Source organism: Mesoplodon densirostris, chromosome 2, assembly GCF_025265405.1.
Source record: "Mesoplodon densirostris isolate mMesDen1 chromosome 2, mMesDen1 primary haplotype, whole genome shotgun sequence".
Taxonomy (NCBI): Eukaryota; Metazoa; Chordata; class Mammalia; order Artiodactyla; family Ziphiidae; genus Mesoplodon; species Mesoplodon densirostris.
In genome coordinates, this window is record NC_082662.1 from 1,074,004 (window position 1) to 1,092,270 (window position 18,267).

Sequence of the window (18,267 nt, forward strand, 5' to 3'; positions counted from 1 at the left end):
ACACACGTGCCAACTCTGCCTGCGCCATGGCAGGGCCCCGGGCGTGAAGCCCAGAGACGGCCTCCAGCTGCACTTGGCCGTGGACTTCGGGGCGTTTCGTCACAGCAGTCAGCTCGTCTGAGTCACACAAAGCATTGTCATCAGAGTGAATCAGCCCCGGACGGCTCTGGTGGGGTTCGGCTCTAAAGAAATGTTGAAAGTAGTACACCTGAAACTAACACAACACTGTAAATCCAGTCTACTCCTGTAAAGATTAAAAAGGGAAAAGAAAAAGTGAAATGTTGGAAGGAGTAGTAAGATTTATTTGTGGAACGAGAAAAATCTTTAGATACACAGTTGCTTTAAGAAAAAAAAAACATCCTGCTCTGTTCTTGTAGCTGATCAGTTTCACAAATTAAATAAGTTCCTTGATCGGCAAGTTACCTGAGACCCAGGGCCCCCGGTGGCAGCCACAGACCAGCTGAACGTGTCCCCGCCTCCACGCGTAGAGATGTGGCTTCTCTTGAAACTCCCTTGACGGGCTTTTCCCTGGATACAAAGGAAACTACCATTGCTGCTGCTTCTCTGGCTTCTTAAATGTCCCCTTAAATCTCTTCTGCTCCCAAGCCATCGTGCTGGTGTCTGTCTCTAGCATTGGCGTATTTCTCTCTTTTCTCTGGAGTGGCGTTACTTTCTGTCCCTGTGTGGGCGGCCACATCCGTTTCCTGGGGAGCACCCACGTTGGGGTGAACACACCTCCTGGGGCTGCACGATTCCGGGTCGTGGTGGCAAATACCGTCCTGTGCTTTGATGTCACAGAGTTGTTAGTAAATGGTTTTTTTTTGAAACCGTGCGGGCTTAGGCCTCTCCCCAGGGGCTGAGGACCTGCAGATCACTTCCCTCAGGGTAGCTGCCAGGATTAGACGTGCACACGTGCTGGAAGAGTGCCCGACGGTCAGCGGGGGCTGCGCTGCTGTCGTTGGTCTTTGCTGTTCGTAGCGGGTCGGCGAGCTTTTTCCAGTCTCTCACCTCTGTTGTAGTGTGAAAGCAGCCACAGGCAAAATGTGTGTGAGTACAATCTGTCTGCAAAACGGGCGGGCCCGTGTCAGGGCCAGGGCTCCTGGACCCTTTCTGAGAGCATCCTTTGGAGGCGGGGGAGCTGCCCTGCCCCCACAGAGGAGCTGGGTTTTCTCCAGGATGACAGGGAAGGCTCTGGCTACCCACCCAGTGCTCAGACTTTTGTCTCCATTTTTGCTATTTATGTATTTAGGAGTTGTTTCTAGTCTAAACATGTAATCAGAGACTTGGAAGGCGATTTGCAGCTCGTTCACTTGCCCCGTGTTAAAGGACGTCATCACTGAATCAGGGGTGCAGACAGGCTGGGGGGCCGGCGGGTTTGCTCCCCTCCCTCTGCTCCCAACTCTCCAGAAGCGCCCCAGAGGAGCCGTTGACCTAAAAATCCACAAGCTGCCCTCAGCAGGGTATTTCTGGAAAATCGTGTGTGAATTTAATTTTGAAAATGGAACCTTATTAAATGCGAGAAGGATCTTATCAGAAAAGAAACCACATGGTAAATGGTAAATTGTTTGGAGACTTGAAGGGCCCTGCCTGCATCCAGAGGACGGATCTGTCAATCACAGGGATCCTCCCGCCGGCGGCCCCGCTGCCCCCAACACCCCTCCGGAGGGCAGCTGGCATCGCCAACTCCCTGTGGCCAGGTCAGCGAGCCTGACCCTCCCCCTTGGGACCTGCTGTTCAGGGAGGGTCCCGCCCACTCCTTCCCCTCCTGGCTGCCCAGCCCACTGGCAATCTTGTGGCCTCTGCCTCAGGCCCTCCTGGCCAGCGCACCTGTGCTCTCACCTGGCACCTCCTCCCCCTCCGCCTGCCCGTCCCCCCTCCCTGGGGTGCATCCAGACAGCAGCCAGAGGGTCATTCGCATCACCTGGTTTGTGCACCTGCCCTTCTGGCTCCTCCTGCCGAGACGGGCCCCTTGGCCTACAGGGTGGTCCCTCAGCTCTCTGCCCTCCCCCGTGGCCCCTCCCCGTCCCCCCACCACCCGGACTTCTGCTCCCTGGGGAGGCCTTCTGCGGCCACCCAGCCACATAGTGCCCTCCCTGCCCCAGTGGGCCTCTGGCCACCAGCCCTGCCTTATTTTTACCTTTTTTAACCAAAGGCAGGCCTGGCACCCCTGGGAGAACAAATAACTGTGTTGGATGCAGCGAGTGGTGAACAAGAGTTTCTCTCCTGAGTTTTATTGCATCGGGGTCAGAGCTGAGCGGCTTCCCTCTGACCCCAGAGCGGGGCGGACAGCCCCAGTCACCGCCTTCCCTGGGCCTCTCAGGAGGGTGACTGGCCAGAGAGGGGGACCCCTGGGGGTCCTGGCCGCGCTTGTGACCCTGGCCTCCCCGCCATGTGTCCCGCAGGTTGTTCCTGGTCATCGAGTACGTCAACGGGGGTGACCTCATGTTCCACATGCAGAGGCAGAGGAAGCTGCCCGAGGAGCACGCCAGGTGAGTGCAGCCGGGGGCCGGGGGGGGGAACCTGGGGGGTCGGGAGGAGGGAAGGGGCACAGGGGGTCACTGTCGCCTGCCAGGGGCCAGGCCGGAGCCGGGAGGGTCCTGGGAGTGGCCGACCCCCCCGGAGCGCTGCGTGTGCGATGGCGCTGTGCTTTCCCCTGCTTCTGAAATGGGGTGAACGCCCCGACTATCAGCTTAGCCGCCTGGACGGCAAGGCCGCTCCCCGCCATCTGCACGGATGTACAGCAGGGGCTTGCCTGGAAGAGGAAGACAACCTCCGTTTCTTTTTAAATGACTCTCAGGGACACTGACCCCATCCCCGCCGCGCAGCCTTGGCCTCACGGGCGGGTGGGGCATTTATTTCCACCCCGTACGGAGCTCTTTCCTGTTTTCCATAGTTTTCTCTTTTCCTCATTTCCTCACTGGAAAATAATTCCACGCGGCGTCATGAGTCACCGTAGGTCCTTTCTGGGGGGAGGCGGGTGGGCAGTCGAGAGCAGCGGGCCCCACACGCTCACGTCCTCTTTTTCTAATTGTGGTAAAATACACATAATGTAAAATTACTGTCTCAGTGCATTTATTTACAAGTGCACGGCTCAGTGGCGTTAAGCACATTCATGGTGTTGTACAACCATCACCACCGTCATCTCCAGAACTTTCTCATCTTCCCAAACCGACGCTCTGGCCCCCATGAGACACTCACTGCCCACCCCTCCCCCAGCCCCGGCCGCCACCCTCCTCCTTTCTGTCTCTGTGAATCACCTCCAGGGACCTCGTAGAAGCGGGCTCACGTAGGATGTGTCCTTTCGCGCCTGGCTTATTTCACTCAGCAGAATGGCCTCAGGGTCCACCCACGCTGGAGCAGCTGTCAGAACCTCCCCCCTTTTTAAGGCTGAATATTACTGCATGGTGTGAATGGACCACATTTTGTTTACCCATCATCTGACAATGGACACTTGTGTTGCTTCTGTGTTTTAGCTACAGTGAATAGTGCTGCTGTGAACATGGGGGTACAAATACCCATTCGAGTCCCTGTTTTCGATTCTTTTGGATATATACGCAGAAGTAGTATTGCTGGGTCACATGGTAATTCTAATTTTTAATTTTTTTGAGGACCCTCCATACTGTTTTCCACAGCAGCTGCACCATTTTACATTCCCACCAGCAGTGCACAAGGGTTCTAGTTTCTCCACATCCTCACCAGCACTTGTTCTTTTCTGTCTGGGGGGTTTGGATAGTGGCTGTCCTGGTGGGCGCAAGGTGATGTCTCACGGTGGGTTTGGTTTGCGTCTCCCTGACCACGAGCACGCCGCGTGCCTTGCCCTGTCCTGTCGGCCCCTGCGCTCTTCAGCCGAGGATACGGGACGTCTGTCTGCTTGGGCCCCCGTCCCGGTTCCTGGTTGGGTTCTCCCTGCTGATGATGGGTGTCACCCCCTCCCCAGGTTCTACGCTGCTGAGATTTGTATCGCGCTCAACTTCCTGCACGAGAGGGGGATTATTTATCGGGACCTGAAGCTGGACAACGTTCTCCTCGACGCAGACGGCCACATCAAGCTGACGGACTACGGCATGTGCAAGGTGGGCGCCCGGCCCACTGCCCCCGCCTGCCTCCGGGGGTCCCGGGCAACCCAGCGCCCGCTCCGTCTCGTCCTGGCTGCCGGGCTCCGGCCGCCCCCACGTCACCGGCCCTCTGTTGGTTCTCTCACCGGCGGGGGTGTGTCCGGCGGGCCCCTTCCTCCTGGTAACTGGCTTTGTCCCTGCAGGAAGGCCTGGGCCCCGGCGACACGACGAGCACTTTCTGCGGGACCCCGAACTACATCGCCCCGGAAATCCTGCGGGGAGAGGAGTACGGTGAGCGGGGGCGGGGCGCTAGGGCGCTGGGCTCAGCGGAGGCGCGATAGCACCACCCGAGCCCTGGGAGTCTCCTCTCCCTGGGGACTCGGCCACGGAGCAGAGAGGGGGGTGGGCCTGCCTGGGGCCAACCCTGCCGGGGGTCCCAACCAGGGGCTCTGGGGCCCTGGCCCAGCAGCCGGGGAGAGGGGTCTTCCTAACCAAGTTACACTAAAACGCACACCCTTACCTCGTCCCGGCCCCAGGTCACTAACTGGCCTCAGTCCCCAGCTGTTGTCCTCTGTGTCCACCTGAGTGTCCCCTGGCGAGGTCACTGGATAGGATCCCTCTGGTCAAGGAGCCTGAAGGGCTTGGGAAGGAGAAGACAAAGCAAAGACGGCCGAGGCGGGTGTCCCGAGTCAGTGGGTGCCGCCCGCCGGAGGGGGTTCCCCGGAGCCACTAGAGCCACGCACAGCCCCCGTGGACACTGGAGCTTGTCCACCCCTTCCTTGGGTTCTGCTGTTTTCACATCACAAATATACCATCAAATATTTCCACACATTTTCCTTGCTGTTAAAAGTGGGGGGGGGTAGGCAGGGTGGGCAAGTTCTCGCACCCTCAGATACCTGGGCACCCAGGAGGCTGATAGGATTGAAGTCACTTAGTAGCCAGAGAAGGACAGACGGCAGCTGTGGACCAGAGCAGGGAGTCTAGAACCTGGCCCGGGACGGGGACCCCGTGTGTGATGGAGGTGGACAGCTGCAGACACTGGGAACAGCTGGCCATCCGTGGACTGCCTCGATGTGAAGACAGCTTTGCAGCTCATAAGGGGGAGCTGAGCGTCCCGGGGACAGTGGACAGAGGGGAGGCCAGGCTGCTTGGGAGATGCTGGGGACACGCATCCTTAGCTGTGGTCCAGGAAAAGCAAACTGTCGTGACTGTGGCCCCGTGACGGGACAGCACAACCGGAGAGGCCCGGCCTGACAGGCCTGCGCTCTCCCCCAGGGTTCAGCGTGGACTGGTGGGCGCTGGGCGTCCTGATGTTCGAGATGATGGCTGGCCGCTCCCCCTTCGACATCATCACCGACAACCCCGACATGAACACGGAGGACTACCTTTTCCAAGGTGCGCGGGCTGTGCGTCCAGCTGCCTCCACACCCTGCGGGTTTTCCCCTTTCAGAGGTGCAGGTCCCCAGGCTGGTCCCCGCGGCTGCCACAGACTCGGTGGGGCCACACGTCCACGACCAGCTCTCAGGGAGCAAAGCCCGGGCCGTGGGTGTGGGAACGGCCCTGGCTGGGGGGACACGGCACTTTCACACCCACGGGAAAGAGAATCTGTCCTGATTTAGCCCAAGCCCCCTTCCGCCTACGCCAGGTGTGCACATCAGAGTCCCGGGCAGCGGCTGTGCCCAGCCACAGTGCTGCCCCCGTCCAGCCACGGCGCCTCGCCATCTTGGCCTCGGGCCAGAATTGACAGCCCGGGATGCTGGGGCTCAGGGCTGAGGCTGTCCCCAAGGTGCCCTCTGGCACCCGTGGATGTGGGGACGCAGGGCCAGCTGAGCCTCCGTTGGTTCATACGTGATTGTGAGCACATGTGACCGTGGGCACTAGGGCCCTTTGAGGCCTCAAGACCCTGCTGGGGTGTAGGATGGGGCCCAGGGCACCACGAGTGCCCCGAGCCTCCTGCTCAGAAGGGTTCCCAGTGCCCTGCAGGCTGCCGGCTCCCTGGCTGCTGGGCAGAGCTGACGTGGCGGGCGGGGGCCGGGCATGGAGAAGGAACAGGCTCTCACCTCCCGGTCCTGGTCGTTGCAGTCATCCTGGAGAAGCCCATCCGGATCCCCCGGTTCCTCTCGGTCAAGGCCTCCCACGTGTTGAAAGGATTTTTAAACAAGGTACGCTCGTGGCCACCGTGGCGGCCACGGCTCAGTTCTGAGCTCAGTTCGGCTCAGTTTCTCAGTTACTGGGGCCACGGCTCCACCAGCTGGTTGGCATTTTTAGTGTCGGGTGTGGGTGTGACTCTGCGTCCTTCCTTGAACGTCCTATGGATGCTTGTTCACACTTGACAAAATGTAACAACGAGAAATGATGCCAAAGGGGAAATTCCCGGAGGAGCTTAACCTGTTGGGAGGAAGCGTTTCTAAATGAAGGGAACGTCTGGCCTTCACCTGGGTGCTGGGCCGGCTGGGAGTGGTCTGCTAAAGGTCTCGTAAGTCCTGGGGAGGGCAGGCCCGTCCCCCTGCTGGGCACGGGAATCAGGGGCTGCCTTGCTCTGTGCTGACTTGTCTTCATTTGAACTCTGACCCCCAGGACCCTAAGGAGAGGCTCGGCTGCCGGCCGCAGACTGGATTTTCCGACATCAAGTCTCACGCTTTCTTCCGTAGTATAGACTGGGACCTGGTAAAGCAGCGCGGAATCTGATACTGCCCCCCCGCCCCGTGTGGTGGGCGGCCCTCGAGGGGGGTGGGATGGACAGAAATGGGTGGGGAGCCATCTGGAAACTCAATGAAGAACAAGGAGAGGGCCTGACAAGTCCCTGGGGGCGGGGGCTGCTTCTTCAAGGTCCTGGGAGCAGCCTTGCCTGGGCGTCCATGCCATGCCGGGGGTCCCGTGGCGGGGTGCCCGGTCTGTGACCGCTGCCATCCGCCTGAGTTGATTCAGCTCCCAGACGTTTCCACTTGGCCGGCTAGCTAGTTCCAATAGGACATCCCGGTGCACCGTGGCCCCTCCCCCTGCAGTGGACCTTGACCCACCCAGTCCTCAGGGACTCACCCTCCAGGGCCTGGACCTTCTCCCACCCCCACTGCAGCCACCTGGGTCTGAGCCACCCTCATCCGGGCTGGTCCCCTGCTTCCCGCCTGGCTCCTAGCAGCAGCGGCCTCCTCCGCTGGGGCTTCGTGATCCCCTCGACGCCCGACATACTGGGTCCGCTCCTGTCTTTGCACAGCTGTGCCCCTCCCCGACCTCCACCCCCACCTCCCCTCTTTCAGGCCATTTTCTCAGAACCGGAGCCGCCACCCCTCACCCCTGTCCTCTTCCAGCCTCCTCTTTCCCATCGCACCAAAGGGCTAAGTGGTGGGGTGCACAGGACATCACTTGGGTGGCACCGTTCTCGTCCACTGTTTGTTGTTTTTGTTTGTTTGTTATTTTTTTTTATTTGGTTGCGATGGGTCTTAGTTGCGGGGGTGGGCTCCTTAGTTGTGGCTTGCCAGCTCCTTAGTTGCAGCTCATGGGGTCCATAGTTGTGGCATGCGAACTCTTAGTTGCGGCATGCGTGTGGGATCTAGTTCCCTGACCAGGGATCAAACCTGGGGCCCCCGCACTGGGAGGGTGGAGTCTTATCAACAGCACCAGCAGGGAAGTCCCTCGTCCACTGCTTTTGACTGAGGGAAGAGGAGGTGACACTGTGTGTGGGACACTCCGGGGGGGGGGTGCCACGGGCTGAGGCAGCCTTGGCCCCCAGAGCAGGGACGGGGGTAGGGGGTGGGCTCAGAGGACCCCAGGCCAGCAACCAGCTGTGCTTGCCTCGTGGTCTGTTCTGATTCTTGCTATTTAAATCTTTTTAAAGCAGCCTGAGACCTGAGGTAGGGAAGATCGTGTAAGAAATGCCCCTTTTTCACTTTTTACCAGAATGTATTTCATACATGCAGAAGAATATGGAAACTTGCACATGAGAGAAAGGGAGGAAGGGAAGGCCTTGTGTCCCCGTAACGGTGCCCAGGGTGTGGCCCAACCCTACCAGCTGCTGGGGCCTGTGATTGCAGTGTGTACACGGGTGTGCAGACACATGCACGCACACAGACACTGGTGACCCCGCTCTGCCTGCGGTTCGGCCCGTTCCCTCTGCTCCTGCATCCCCTGGGTGACAGAGACAGGCGTTCCTCTGCCTGGTTGGCCACGGATGCTGCTGGGGCCCTGGCAGGTGTGCTGGCCTCAGCCCTGACACTGGGGCATTACTGGGAAGAATTCGTCTGTTTCTGTGACATCCTCATTTCATGCACCAGCTTCACCAGCAGAGCCTGCGTTCGTCCTTCCCAAGTCCCCAGAACTTATGGAACTTGTTTCAACATTCCAGGCCCAGTTTGTTTCTCTTGCTATAACTGGAGTTCCTGATGGCTCTGGGTCCCACAGTGCAAAGAGCGGGTGTGAGCTGAGGTGGGCTGGGGGCTTATTTTTGACTCGGCTGTCGCTCTCTCCCCACACGGGGCCTTGGGACAGTTCCACATCTTGGACGGGGTCCCGTGGAGGCCCCACCCAGGTGGAGGTTTCCAGGCTCAGTGCTCACGCAGACCCTCCAAGGGAAGGGGGCGGCCAGTCCCGAAAGGCTTGGGTCATCCTTTTCCTGAATCAAGCTGCTCCGGGCCTTGAGAGCTGAGGGGTCCGGGCTGGAGGGCTGGCTGCGGGCTCACACGTGGCTGGTGTGGGTGGGAGCAGACCCCACGGGGCAGGACCTTATCTCTCACTTATGGCTCGATCTGGGTTCTTAGGAGCGCGCCTGGCCCAGCACAAGTGCGCGGCGCACACCTGGGCGGGTTATGTCACCGAGTGTGTGAACGTGGGGCCGCTCCATCCTCGCCGTCCTCGTCCTCACTGTGAGCGGTGTTCTGCCCCAGCGCGCGACTCGCCCTCTCCAGGCATGAGCGTGTCTCATCCTCCTAAATGTGGAGTAGGAAGCAGAGTCTGGGTCCTGAGACGCCCCATTTCCCGCCTGACAAGCGTTTTACTGCCGTGCATCCCGTTGGGGTTAGAAATACATCGAGGGCTTCCCTGGTGGTGCAGTGGTTAAGAATCTGCCTGCCAATGCAGGGGACACGGGTTCGAGCCCTGGTCCAGGAAGATCCGCCATGACTACTGAGCCCACGTGCCACAACTACTGAAGCCCATGCTCCGCAGCAAGACAAGCCACCGCAATGAGAAGCCCGCGCACCGCAACGAGGAGTAGCCCCCACTCGCCACAACTAGAGAAAGCCCGCGCACAGCAACGAAGACCCAATGCAGCCAAAAATAAATTTACATTAAAAAAAACACAAAAAACATAGAAATGGCCACTTAAGGCTTTTTTGAGAGAAGAGGTTCCAGTGTGGGCAGGGGTGTCCCTGCCAGGTCCCAGCTCCTTTATGACCTGGGTTCCCAGATTAAGAAAGGAAGAAACTTCCCCAAACCAGCCTCCTTTGGTTTAAGTGGTGGGGCTGCCGAGGGGGGCACAGACCCCAGATGGCGCGGGATCCCACGTGGGTGGTTGGACCTTGCGCTCCATCCCAGGTACGTCCTGTGCGGCCTGCGCTGCCGGCATTTTTCAGCTCAAGTAGGGTTTTTATGACTTAGGAAAATTTTCCTGCTGGACTTTAAGAGAAAAACAGTGGGTCTTTAAACATGAGGCATATTTAGAGGCGGTCTCTTCTGTTCGATTCCGTGGTTTGTGTTTGTGTAAACTCCAAGCGGGCGCCGAGCCGGCGCGTGGGTCTGACCGCGTGTCTTCTTGCAGCTGGGGAAGAAGCAGGCCCTGCCGCCCTTCCAGCCGCAGATAACGGACGACTACGGCCTGGACAACTTCGACACGCAGTTCACCAGCGAGCCGGTGCAGCTGACCCCGGACGACGAGTAAGACCTGCCGGACGCGCGGGGCGTCCTGAGCTGCGGGGGCGTGGACGTGGGCGGGTCTCACGGGGGGGGCGGGGGCGGGGCGTCCCGAGCTGCGGGCCGTTGTCTCGCGGGGGGCCCGTCGAGCCTGCCCTGTCCGGTACCCACAGGGACGTCCTCAAGAGGATCGACCAGTCGGAGTTCGAAGGGTTTGAATACACCCACCCGCTGCTCCTGTCCGCCGAGGAGTCCGCGTGAGGCGCCGCGTTCTCGTCGTGGACGCGGGCAGACGGTGCGGGCCTGTCCCCGACCACCGCGCATGCATGCCGGGCTGGGCGCTGGCGGCCCGGGCAGAACAGCCCCTCCATCCGGCCCGCGGCCGCCAGCACCAGAGGAACTTGCTTCTTGTGCCTGCGCCGCGGAGGCCGCGGTGCTCGTGTCCGAGGGAGAAAGTGTCCCCGACCTCGAAGGTGCACACTTTCCACAGAAACAGAACTGACCTGCTCCGCCGGGAGAGTTAGCCTGTAACGTCCTGAGGAATAAAGTGTCCCGATGATGTTGAAGCTTCCCTCTGATGCCTTTTTTTCGCGGGTGGCACCCGCCCGGCGCCGCAGGCACGGCCCCACCCGGAGGAGGCGCGGGCCGGGGACGGGAGCTAAGTGCCTGCGGGGATCCACTGCAATGGAGCATTTTTACAAATTCGGAACATTTTCTAAATCCTGGTAAGTTCCTGTTGTTAATATTTAACAAGTATTTTCATACCGAGCATGTCAGTAGCCCCTGTGGTCTGACGCCCAGGCCCCCCCTTCACCAGGTGGGCACCGCTGGTCCCGACCCAGGCATTAGACTGACCAGGAAAATTGGATCATAGAGGTTCTAAAACACGGCTCACCAAAGCACCCGTAGACCAAAAAGCAAAAAAAAATTGAAAACTAAATCCGCACAAAATATATTTCTGGAAACACTAAGCAGTGCCTACATGATGTCTCGTGTTATGTATCAGATTTTTGGAAAATATTTTTGTCAGGAATAATGATGCTCAGAATTAGAAATTTTAAAAAGATATATGTATGATGGGTCCTAGCCTTAAAGTGAAACAATAAATCTAGAATACCCTCCCACATGCATCTCTGGGCACGGCTCACCCACTACTTCCCATCATCTGCAAAGGGGGCACGTGTCACTCGGCCACCCCCTTAAGTGAAAAGCCAAACCCAAGGTTTTCTAGAAAGAGGTAAATCGTGGGTTTGTAAGTCCCTGACATGTCAGGTGTGGCTCAGGGACAGGCAGTGTGTGTGGGGGGGGCAGGGGCCTTGTCCACCCTCGGGGACAGCAGTCCCCGGATGTCCCACATCGCCACACACCCCTAGGCCTTGCTCCTCTCCGTGTGTCTGTGGCCTCGGGCGGATCACGGTAAGAAAAGGATAACAGAAGCCGCTGCTTCACCGTGACCCTCCGCAGACACGCCAGCCTCCCCAGGCCCCTGGCCCCGGCGGCAGTGTCCATGGAACGTGGACTTGTTCCAACCAGCCCCCAAGTTGTGACCAGAAGGACCCACCTCCAGAGACGGAATTGAGGGACCACGGAACTTAGAGCTGCCTGGGCCTGAGGGGCGTGGCAGTCCTGCGGTGATGTCATCCCGGAGCCGCATGTGAGGGCTGCGAGGTCGCCTGGGGAGGGAGACCCCGCTGTGCCCAGGACAGGGTCACAGACAGCCTCAGGAGCCCCCTTCCTCCCAACAGGGGCCACGCATCTGTTCAAACTTAAGGCATTTCTATCAAGGTTGCGGTGTCGCCAAACAGCTTCCCGGCCACCAGCGCGGTTGCTCGTGTACAAGACACGTGCGTGACCTGTGCTCCTGGTGAGGGGAGATTTTGTGCACAGTCACTTGTTTTTATAAACTAAAGAAGGTGAAGGGTGTGCTGAGGTGGGGTTTGGAAACAAGTCATTAACATTTTCCAGCGGCTCCAGTCTCAATACGGTGTGTCCTTTTGATACGGTTCTTGGAAACTGTAAAGAGGTGAACGTGTCCCTGTGGTTTTGTACAGTGAATGGCGGTGCACGTGGCCTTGGCTTTCCTTCTGCAGGGGGGGTGCCCGCCAAGGCCACACCCGCTCGTGTCTTGCACATTAAAGACGTTAATGACAGTGTGTGCTTGTCACTTCATTACAAGTAGGCGTCTCCAGGAGCAAAGGCTTCTGAGGCCATTTTTTAAAAACAGATTTTATTTTTCAGAGCAGTTTTAGGTTCGCAGCAAAAGCGAGGGTAAGGTGCAGAGGGTTCCCATGTGCACCGCCCCCCGCCGCCTCCCTCTCCCAGCATCCCCGTAGAGGCTGCGTTTGCTACAAAGGAAGAACCTGCTCCGCTGCATCATCTGGCAGCGGTACATTCTGTGGGTTTGAACCCAGGCTTGATACGTGTATTGCGTATCCACCCTTGGAGCTCAGAGTATTTTCCTGCCCTAAAAATCCTCTGTGCTCTGCCTATTTACGCCCCCTCCCCACCAACCCCTGGCGACCACTGATCTTTTTACCGTCTCCATGGCTTTTGCCTGTCCCTGAATGTCCTAGAGTTGGAATCACACAACGTGTAGCCTTTTCACGTTGGCGTCTTTCACTGAGAAATGTGCGCTGAGGCTTCCTCTGTGTCTTTTCATGGCTCGTCTGAAGCCCTTTTTGAAAGGAAAATACCAACTTCTGGGAGTTAACCTTAGACTTCCACATCCTACCCCCTCCCTCCTGCCGGTGCCACAGCCGCTGTGGCTGTGCTGGAGGCGAGGCTCTTCCAGAACCTGTGGGCCAACAGCACCGGAAGGAGAACTACCTGCACACGCCCTCTGGCCCTGCTTCCTGTGGGCACAGAGGGCACGAACAAGACGAGGCTCACACGAGATGTCGGCAGGCGGGCCCGGCCCCTCCCCGTGACTCCCGACTTGAGGGGAGCTGCTCTGAACCCCCGCGGGTGATGACAGGCACCGGTGACAGTGTCTTCCTTGCCGGCGGTAACCTACAGCTGCAGAAGGAGCAGCTTCACCTGGGGGTTAAAACACGGTCATGAAATGTGAGCCGAGTCAGAGGGGTGAGCAAAGCGGCCGTTCTTGTGCCAACTTGGGTACAAATACCCGAACTGCTGGTGACACTGTCTCTGTCACCTGCCTGGGGCTGCTCTGTCTGCTGAGTGGCCCTGTCCACTTCAGTCATCACGCTGCTCAGCAGCAGCCAAAAAGGAAAAAGGACCCAATGTTTTGGCCTCAACACAAAGATATGGGACATGAACACCTCACACTGACACGCTTTAATATACAGCTTTGGGGGATTCAGAGCAGAGGGGAGGTGGCCCAGCCAGTGGAGGGGAAGCCGTGGGCCGGGCTGCTCACCACACCGCGTCGTCTGTGCTCTCTGCCAGGCACTGGGCCAGGTGGCTCTCAATGTCCAGCTGGGTCAGCCTGCGAGGAAAGGAGAGGGTCACGGGCAGGGAGGGCACCCTGGCCAGAGTACACATCACCCGCTTTCACGCCCTTCCTGGGTGCTTACCACGCACCAAAGAGTAGCTGGAGAGAAAGTGGGGACGGTGCCCTCAGCTGGCAGAAGCAAGGAGGGGGCCCCCCAACCAGAAAGGGCCTGTCCAAACCCTGCTCCTGGGTCCAAGGTCCCCAGGGCGCCCAAAAGGCTTGTTGGATGCCCATTCCCAGGCTCACCTGGCACCTGCGTCTGAGACTGAGGGGCACCCTGTGTCGGAAAGTCCCGAGTAAAGGGCGTGGGCAAGACACGGGGCCCCCCAGGTGGAGGGCGGGGTCCCCACCCTCCATGGCGGGGGCTCTATCTCATCAGTCAGACAAACCCATCAGGTGTGTCGACACCAACAAACGCCCCATGCGTCCCTTCCCTCCTTCGAAAACTACCCGCTTGGCAACCAGAAAAGAAAAGGTGTGAGCGCTGGTGCCTAGGAGGGTGGTCACTACGAAGGTGGGTGTGCGCCTCAGACCTGAGAATTTGTCTTCTTCACTCAGGGACTCGGCCCCTCTGGGGAAGAGGACTTAGTGGGGCTCCGAGGCCCACGGGTCAGCCCCTCGGCATTGGGTGGGGGAGGGGAGAGTGGACGCCGGTCACAGCAGGCGCCTCCCTGACCTCGTCTGATGCCATCAAGGAGGAAAGGCCGGGAATGGCTGTCCCCTGCGTGCTGGTGGCCCGTGGACGATCAGCTTACAGCCATGGTGCCCAGAGGGCGGCAGAGCCAGGCATTCGGCAGACCAAGCTGGTCACCTGGCCAGAGTAGACAGGCCCTTCCCTGCACCACTACGTCCCGGCGCCAAGCTCGGCGAGCCCGAGGGCCACGGCCTCTCCCCTGGTGCACGCCCACGGCGGCCCCTGCTGCTCGCGGGAGCCCCTGCCAGTCTGGGTGGGTTTCTGCTCCCTCCTGGGGATTTGAGGCCCCCGGTCGGTGCCTCCTCGAGTCCCGAGAGGCCCCGTGGCCCGTCCTGGGAAGCAGCCCCTCCACGTGCCTTCTCCGAGGCCACCAGAAGACCCTAAGATCTGGACCAGGTCACCTCGTCCGGGGGCTGCCCGGCACGGTCCCTCGGCGGGGGCGCGGTCTGGGATTCCCTCACCCCCCCAACAGGTGGCGGGTCCACCTTGCACACTGAGCTTCTGCCTCTGTCTCCCACTCGTGCCCGGTGCGTGGACGGGAGGCCCAGCACAGGAGGGGGCTCTGCTCCGACCCTCCAGGGGCCTCGGAGCGCGTGAGACCCCACGGGCTGGCCTGGGTCTCATCACGCGGACACGGTGCCTGTCTGGTTTCCCGTCCTCACGTCAGGTGGCGGGTGGGAGCCAATCTCCCGAACCAGCCCCGAGCTCACAGACCCAGAGGGGCTTTCACACACACGCGGTACATGACGGCCCTCAGGTCGGAGAAGAAGCTCAGAGAACAAACGGTTCTGAGTGACCCGGAAAGCGCGAGGCTCCGAGAAAGACAAGCAGCGTCTCACTACTGCCTGTGGCGCCCAGGCCGCCCACACCTCCTGCGGCCCAGCAGCCCATCCCTCTGCTCCGAGGGGTGGCAGGGCTTCCATCTCTGCCCAAAAACAGTCCCCAGGATCGCTGAAAGCAAGCGTGGGACAGTCCCGTTTCTGTCCCCTAAGGGCCTGACCTGTCCCCTTACCCCAGGGGTGGGGGGGGGGCTTTCCACTGTCACCCTGCAGGCTCGGGGTGTGGCCCGGCAAGGGCCCCCTCTCTCCTTCTTAATCAAAGGGAAGAACATGCTAGAAGCATTCCAGACACACGCGGAGGCCTGGACCCAACCGCCTGACACCTACTCTGCAATCCCGAGGCATCCTGCCCAGCCTCAATCTAACTGCTTAAAGAGCTCAGACTGGAACTTTCTTTCTAATGTATCTAGGAGTCCTTTTTTAGACTGTGTAGAAAAACAAGTAATCCGAGAATAAAAGCCACCCCTAGAGGGGCTGGGCTGCACGTCTGCTGCCAAGAAGACGAATTTCCCTCCAGGGCTCCGATGGTACTTCCGTCCCTGGGTTTCTCTCAACGGGTACAAATCAAGAGGACTTCGTATTTTAAAAAGCATTAATGGCTTCATCAAGACTGGTAGGCGGGGCTTCCCTGGTGGCGCAGTGGTCGAGAGTCCGCCTGCCGATGCAGGGAACACGAGTTCGTGCCCCGGTCCGGGAAGATCCCACGTGCCGCGGAGCGGCTGGGCCCGTGAGCCATGGCCGCTGAGCCTGCGCGTCTGGAGCCTGTGCTCCGCAACGGGAGAGGCCACAACAGTGAGAAGCCCGCGTACCGCCAAAAAAAAAAAAAAAAGACTGGTAGGCGGGGTTGGGGGGGATGACTTCCCTGGTGGCACAGTGGTTAAGAATCCTCCTTCCAATGCTGGGGACGCGGGTTCGAGCCCTGGTCGGGGAACTACGACCCCACATGCCACCAGGCAACTAAGCCCGCGCGCTGCAACAAAAAATCCCATGTGCTGCAACTAAGACCCGATGGGCCAAAAATAAATAAATAAATGTTTAAAAAAAACTGGTGAGGGAGCTGGTGTTTGCAGCCCACAACTGTCCTGAAGCATCAGTACAGGCAAGAGACATGTTCTGTGAGCCACGGGGTCTGGGAAAAATTCTCCAGCGCTACAAGGAGCACGGGCATCTCAGCGCGGCGCCACACCCGCACCCCCGCCATGCCAGGCCTGTGCCGGCCGGGGGGCCTCGCCCACAGGCCCCCCTGGGGACAGCCACCTCCTCGCCCTCACTCCCCCCACCCTGAGCCGTCCAGGCCCCCAAAATCTTGGCTCCAGTGAAGTGTCGCCACTGGAGGAGCCTGGATATTTGACTGCAGACCTGCACAGTTTTGTGCCACACATTTTGATCACTGGTTTGATGACTTCTGTTTGTCATCAGCTGCTAGTTATACAAGCCACTCCCTTCACCCCCCAGGGCTGGTTTTACTTCTGGAAAACCAGAGACAAGGCACGGAACTGAACCCACTCTCCAGGCCACAGGACACGCAGCACACGTCCAGCTACAGAAACCGGCCATCCACCCTCATCCAACCAAGCTCCTTCCCGCCGTCCTGACCCCCATGACCCCCACATCTGTGTCCTCGGCTTTGTGACACGTGGCCCACAAGCTGGGCAGTTGGGACTGCTTAGCAAAGTCCAATCCCATCACCCTTACTTTTAAAAAGGTATAAAAATATACGTTAGTCTTTTAAAAAGAAAAAAGTATCTCTGGACACAGAAATGAAGTCTTGTTTTTAAAACTGGCAATCCACCCCACGGGGGAAGGTGCCCGAGGAGCTGTAACAGAAAATTGCTCAGTGACCCACAGCCTGGACTGGCTCTGGAGGGAGACCACCTGGGGATGCCAGTCACCACCAGGTTCCCGGATGTCAGGGTGGACCCGGTTAGAGCCAGAGCCTCCCTGCCCTCATGCTGCAGAGTCCCAGGGGCCCCATCCAGGAGACTGCAGCCTGTTAGCAGGGCCCCAGGCCGGTGGACCAACAAGTAGACTCCCAGACCTGCACCCCTGTGCCCTCTGGCTGATCAGCACCGTCTCTGCGCTTTGCCAACTTTTTCTGTGTGAAATATCACTTTAGAATGCCAAAGTGGCGCTCAGTTACCCTAGCCTTCTGAAACTGCCTGTGGTTTCCAAACAGGGAAAGGGCCACCGGGTGGCAGCAGAGGGGCCACTCACCTGGGGGCGAAGTCGGCCTGGCACATGGGGCAGCTCTGCAGTGTCGGCGACCCCCCCACGGACGGCTGCTCCTCGACGCTGGAGGTCCCGCGGGGCTCGGGCGCGGGGTGTCGTTGGGGGGACCACGCGGAGGACCCCGTGCGCCCCAGGGCCTCGCGGAGCACTCGGTCGGAGTGGCTCGGGTCCCCGCCTCGCCGCGGGGCCGGCGGGAAGGGCGTCCAGGAAAAGGTCTCGGTTCCCACGGTGAAGCTTTCCGGGGGCGCGCGCTCAGCGCTGCGCCTGGGCTCCTACAAGACGGGGTCGTCGGACCGCGCCCTCCCCGCCCCAGCCCGAGACCCGGAGCCACGCGGGGACCACTGCACACGTACCTGGCCGGGGAACGCGGGCAGTGGCGGCAGCTCGCCGTCCACGTTCAGGTCCGCACTCGCGACGCGCAGCAGCTCAGCCCACGGCCGCGCACACTCGCCGCCGTCCGGAGGGGAACCGGGGGGGTTGCTCGGGCACCTGGGGCTGCGGGGCAGTGAGAACTCAGCCGGCGGGGAGGGCACAGGAGGGAGGACTCAGCGGGGGCGGACAGGTGCGCAGCTCGGCGTGGGGAGGTGAGAATTCCGCGGGTGGCGGTCGGGTGGGAAGAGCTGGGGGGGCGGGGCAGGACCGAGGCGGGCTCGGGGAAGCACATGGGGACGTGACACCCGGCCACTGCTCGGCCGGGGACACTAGGCTCCCCAATCGCCCTGCTGCCCCCAGCCCCGGCCTCACCGGACCCCCGAGGGCGGCCTCCGCCGGCTCAGGCTCAGCTTTGACCTCCGCGCCGGGTCCATCCGCCCGGAGCCGGCGCGTCCGGCGGAAATGAGCGGCCCGCGCGCAGGCCCCCGCCCCCGGCACAGACCCCGCCCCCGGCACAGACCCCGCCCCGGGCACTCCCGGCGCGCCGGGACAGAACCCGACCCAGGACCCCCTCCTCAATCCCCGCACGGCCAGACGTGAGCTGTGGACTCCAACTCCCACCCGCACGTGGGCGCTTGACCCGACCCTGGGGACCCCACGACCTGCTCCGCAGGCCATGAGGTGACCTCTCCTTTGTGGCACTATCGGAGGGTGGTGTCCTGACCCCAACTTTTGGGGAGACGGAGGCCAGGGTTCCTCCCTCCACCGCGGAGGCAGCAC

At 60.2% G+C, this 18,267-nt stretch overlaps 2 protein-coding genes across 3 annotated transcripts in view; one reads left to right on the forward strand and one right to left on the reverse strand.

Annotated features, from left to right (window-relative positions):
- PRKCZ (protein kinase C zeta) overlaps positions 1-10,160 on the forward strand; it is a 100,858-nt gene extending 90,698 nt beyond the window's left edge. The window contains exons 11-18 of the mRNA XM_060088834.1: positions 2,403-2,489; positions 3,938-4,073; positions 4,259-4,346; positions 5,331-5,450; positions 6,138-6,217; positions 6,633-6,722; positions 9,808-9,923; positions 10,073-10,160. Coding sequence (XP_059944817.1) covers positions 2,403-2,489; positions 3,938-4,073; positions 4,259-4,346; positions 5,331-5,450; positions 6,138-6,217; positions 6,633-6,722; positions 9,808-9,923; positions 10,073-10,160 — 805 coding nt within the window. The remainder of the gene's footprint in view (positions 1-2,402; positions 2,490-3,937; positions 4,074-4,258; positions 4,347-5,330; positions 5,451-6,137; positions 6,218-6,632; positions 6,723-9,807; positions 9,924-10,072) is intronic.
- Positions 10,161-12,117: 1,957 nt separating this feature from the next.
- Positions 12,118-17,939, reverse strand: FAAP20 (FA core complex associated protein 20). Of its 2 annotated transcripts, XR_009531076.1 has the most exons (6): positions 17,860-17,939; positions 17,469-17,610; positions 17,101-17,387; positions 13,279-13,347; positions 12,726-12,935; positions 12,119-12,573 (listed from the first exon to the last, which is right to left on the reverse strand). XR_009531076.1 is itself a non-coding variant. In XM_060088846.1 (5 exons), the coding sequence occupies exons 1-5, from the start codon at positions 17,919-17,921 to the stop codon at positions 12,932-12,934; spliced, it is 564 nt and encodes a 187-aa protein (XP_059944829.1). In that variant the 5' UTR covers positions 17,922-17,939; the 3' UTR covers positions 12,118-12,931. The 2 variants fall into 2 exon arrangements, 1 of the variants encoding a protein (XP_059944829.1); XM_060088846.1 differs by having other exon boundaries at positions 12,118-12,935.
- Positions 17,940-18,267: the final 328 nt, after the last annotated feature.

Coding starts and splice junctions, on each gene's coding strand:
- FAAP20 (XM_060088846.1), bottom strand. CDS start 17,921: ATGGACCCGGCGCGGAGGTCAAAGCTGAGCCTGAGCCGGCGGAGGCCG. Junction 17,611..17,859: donor AGGCCGCCCTCGGGGGTCCG/GTGAGGCCGGGG, acceptor ACTGCCCCGCAG/CCCCAGGTGCCCGAGCAACC. Junction 13,348..17,100: donor CAGGCCGACTTCGCCCCCAG/GTGAGTGGCCCC, acceptor CTTTCCTCGCAG/GCTGACCCAGCTGGACATTG.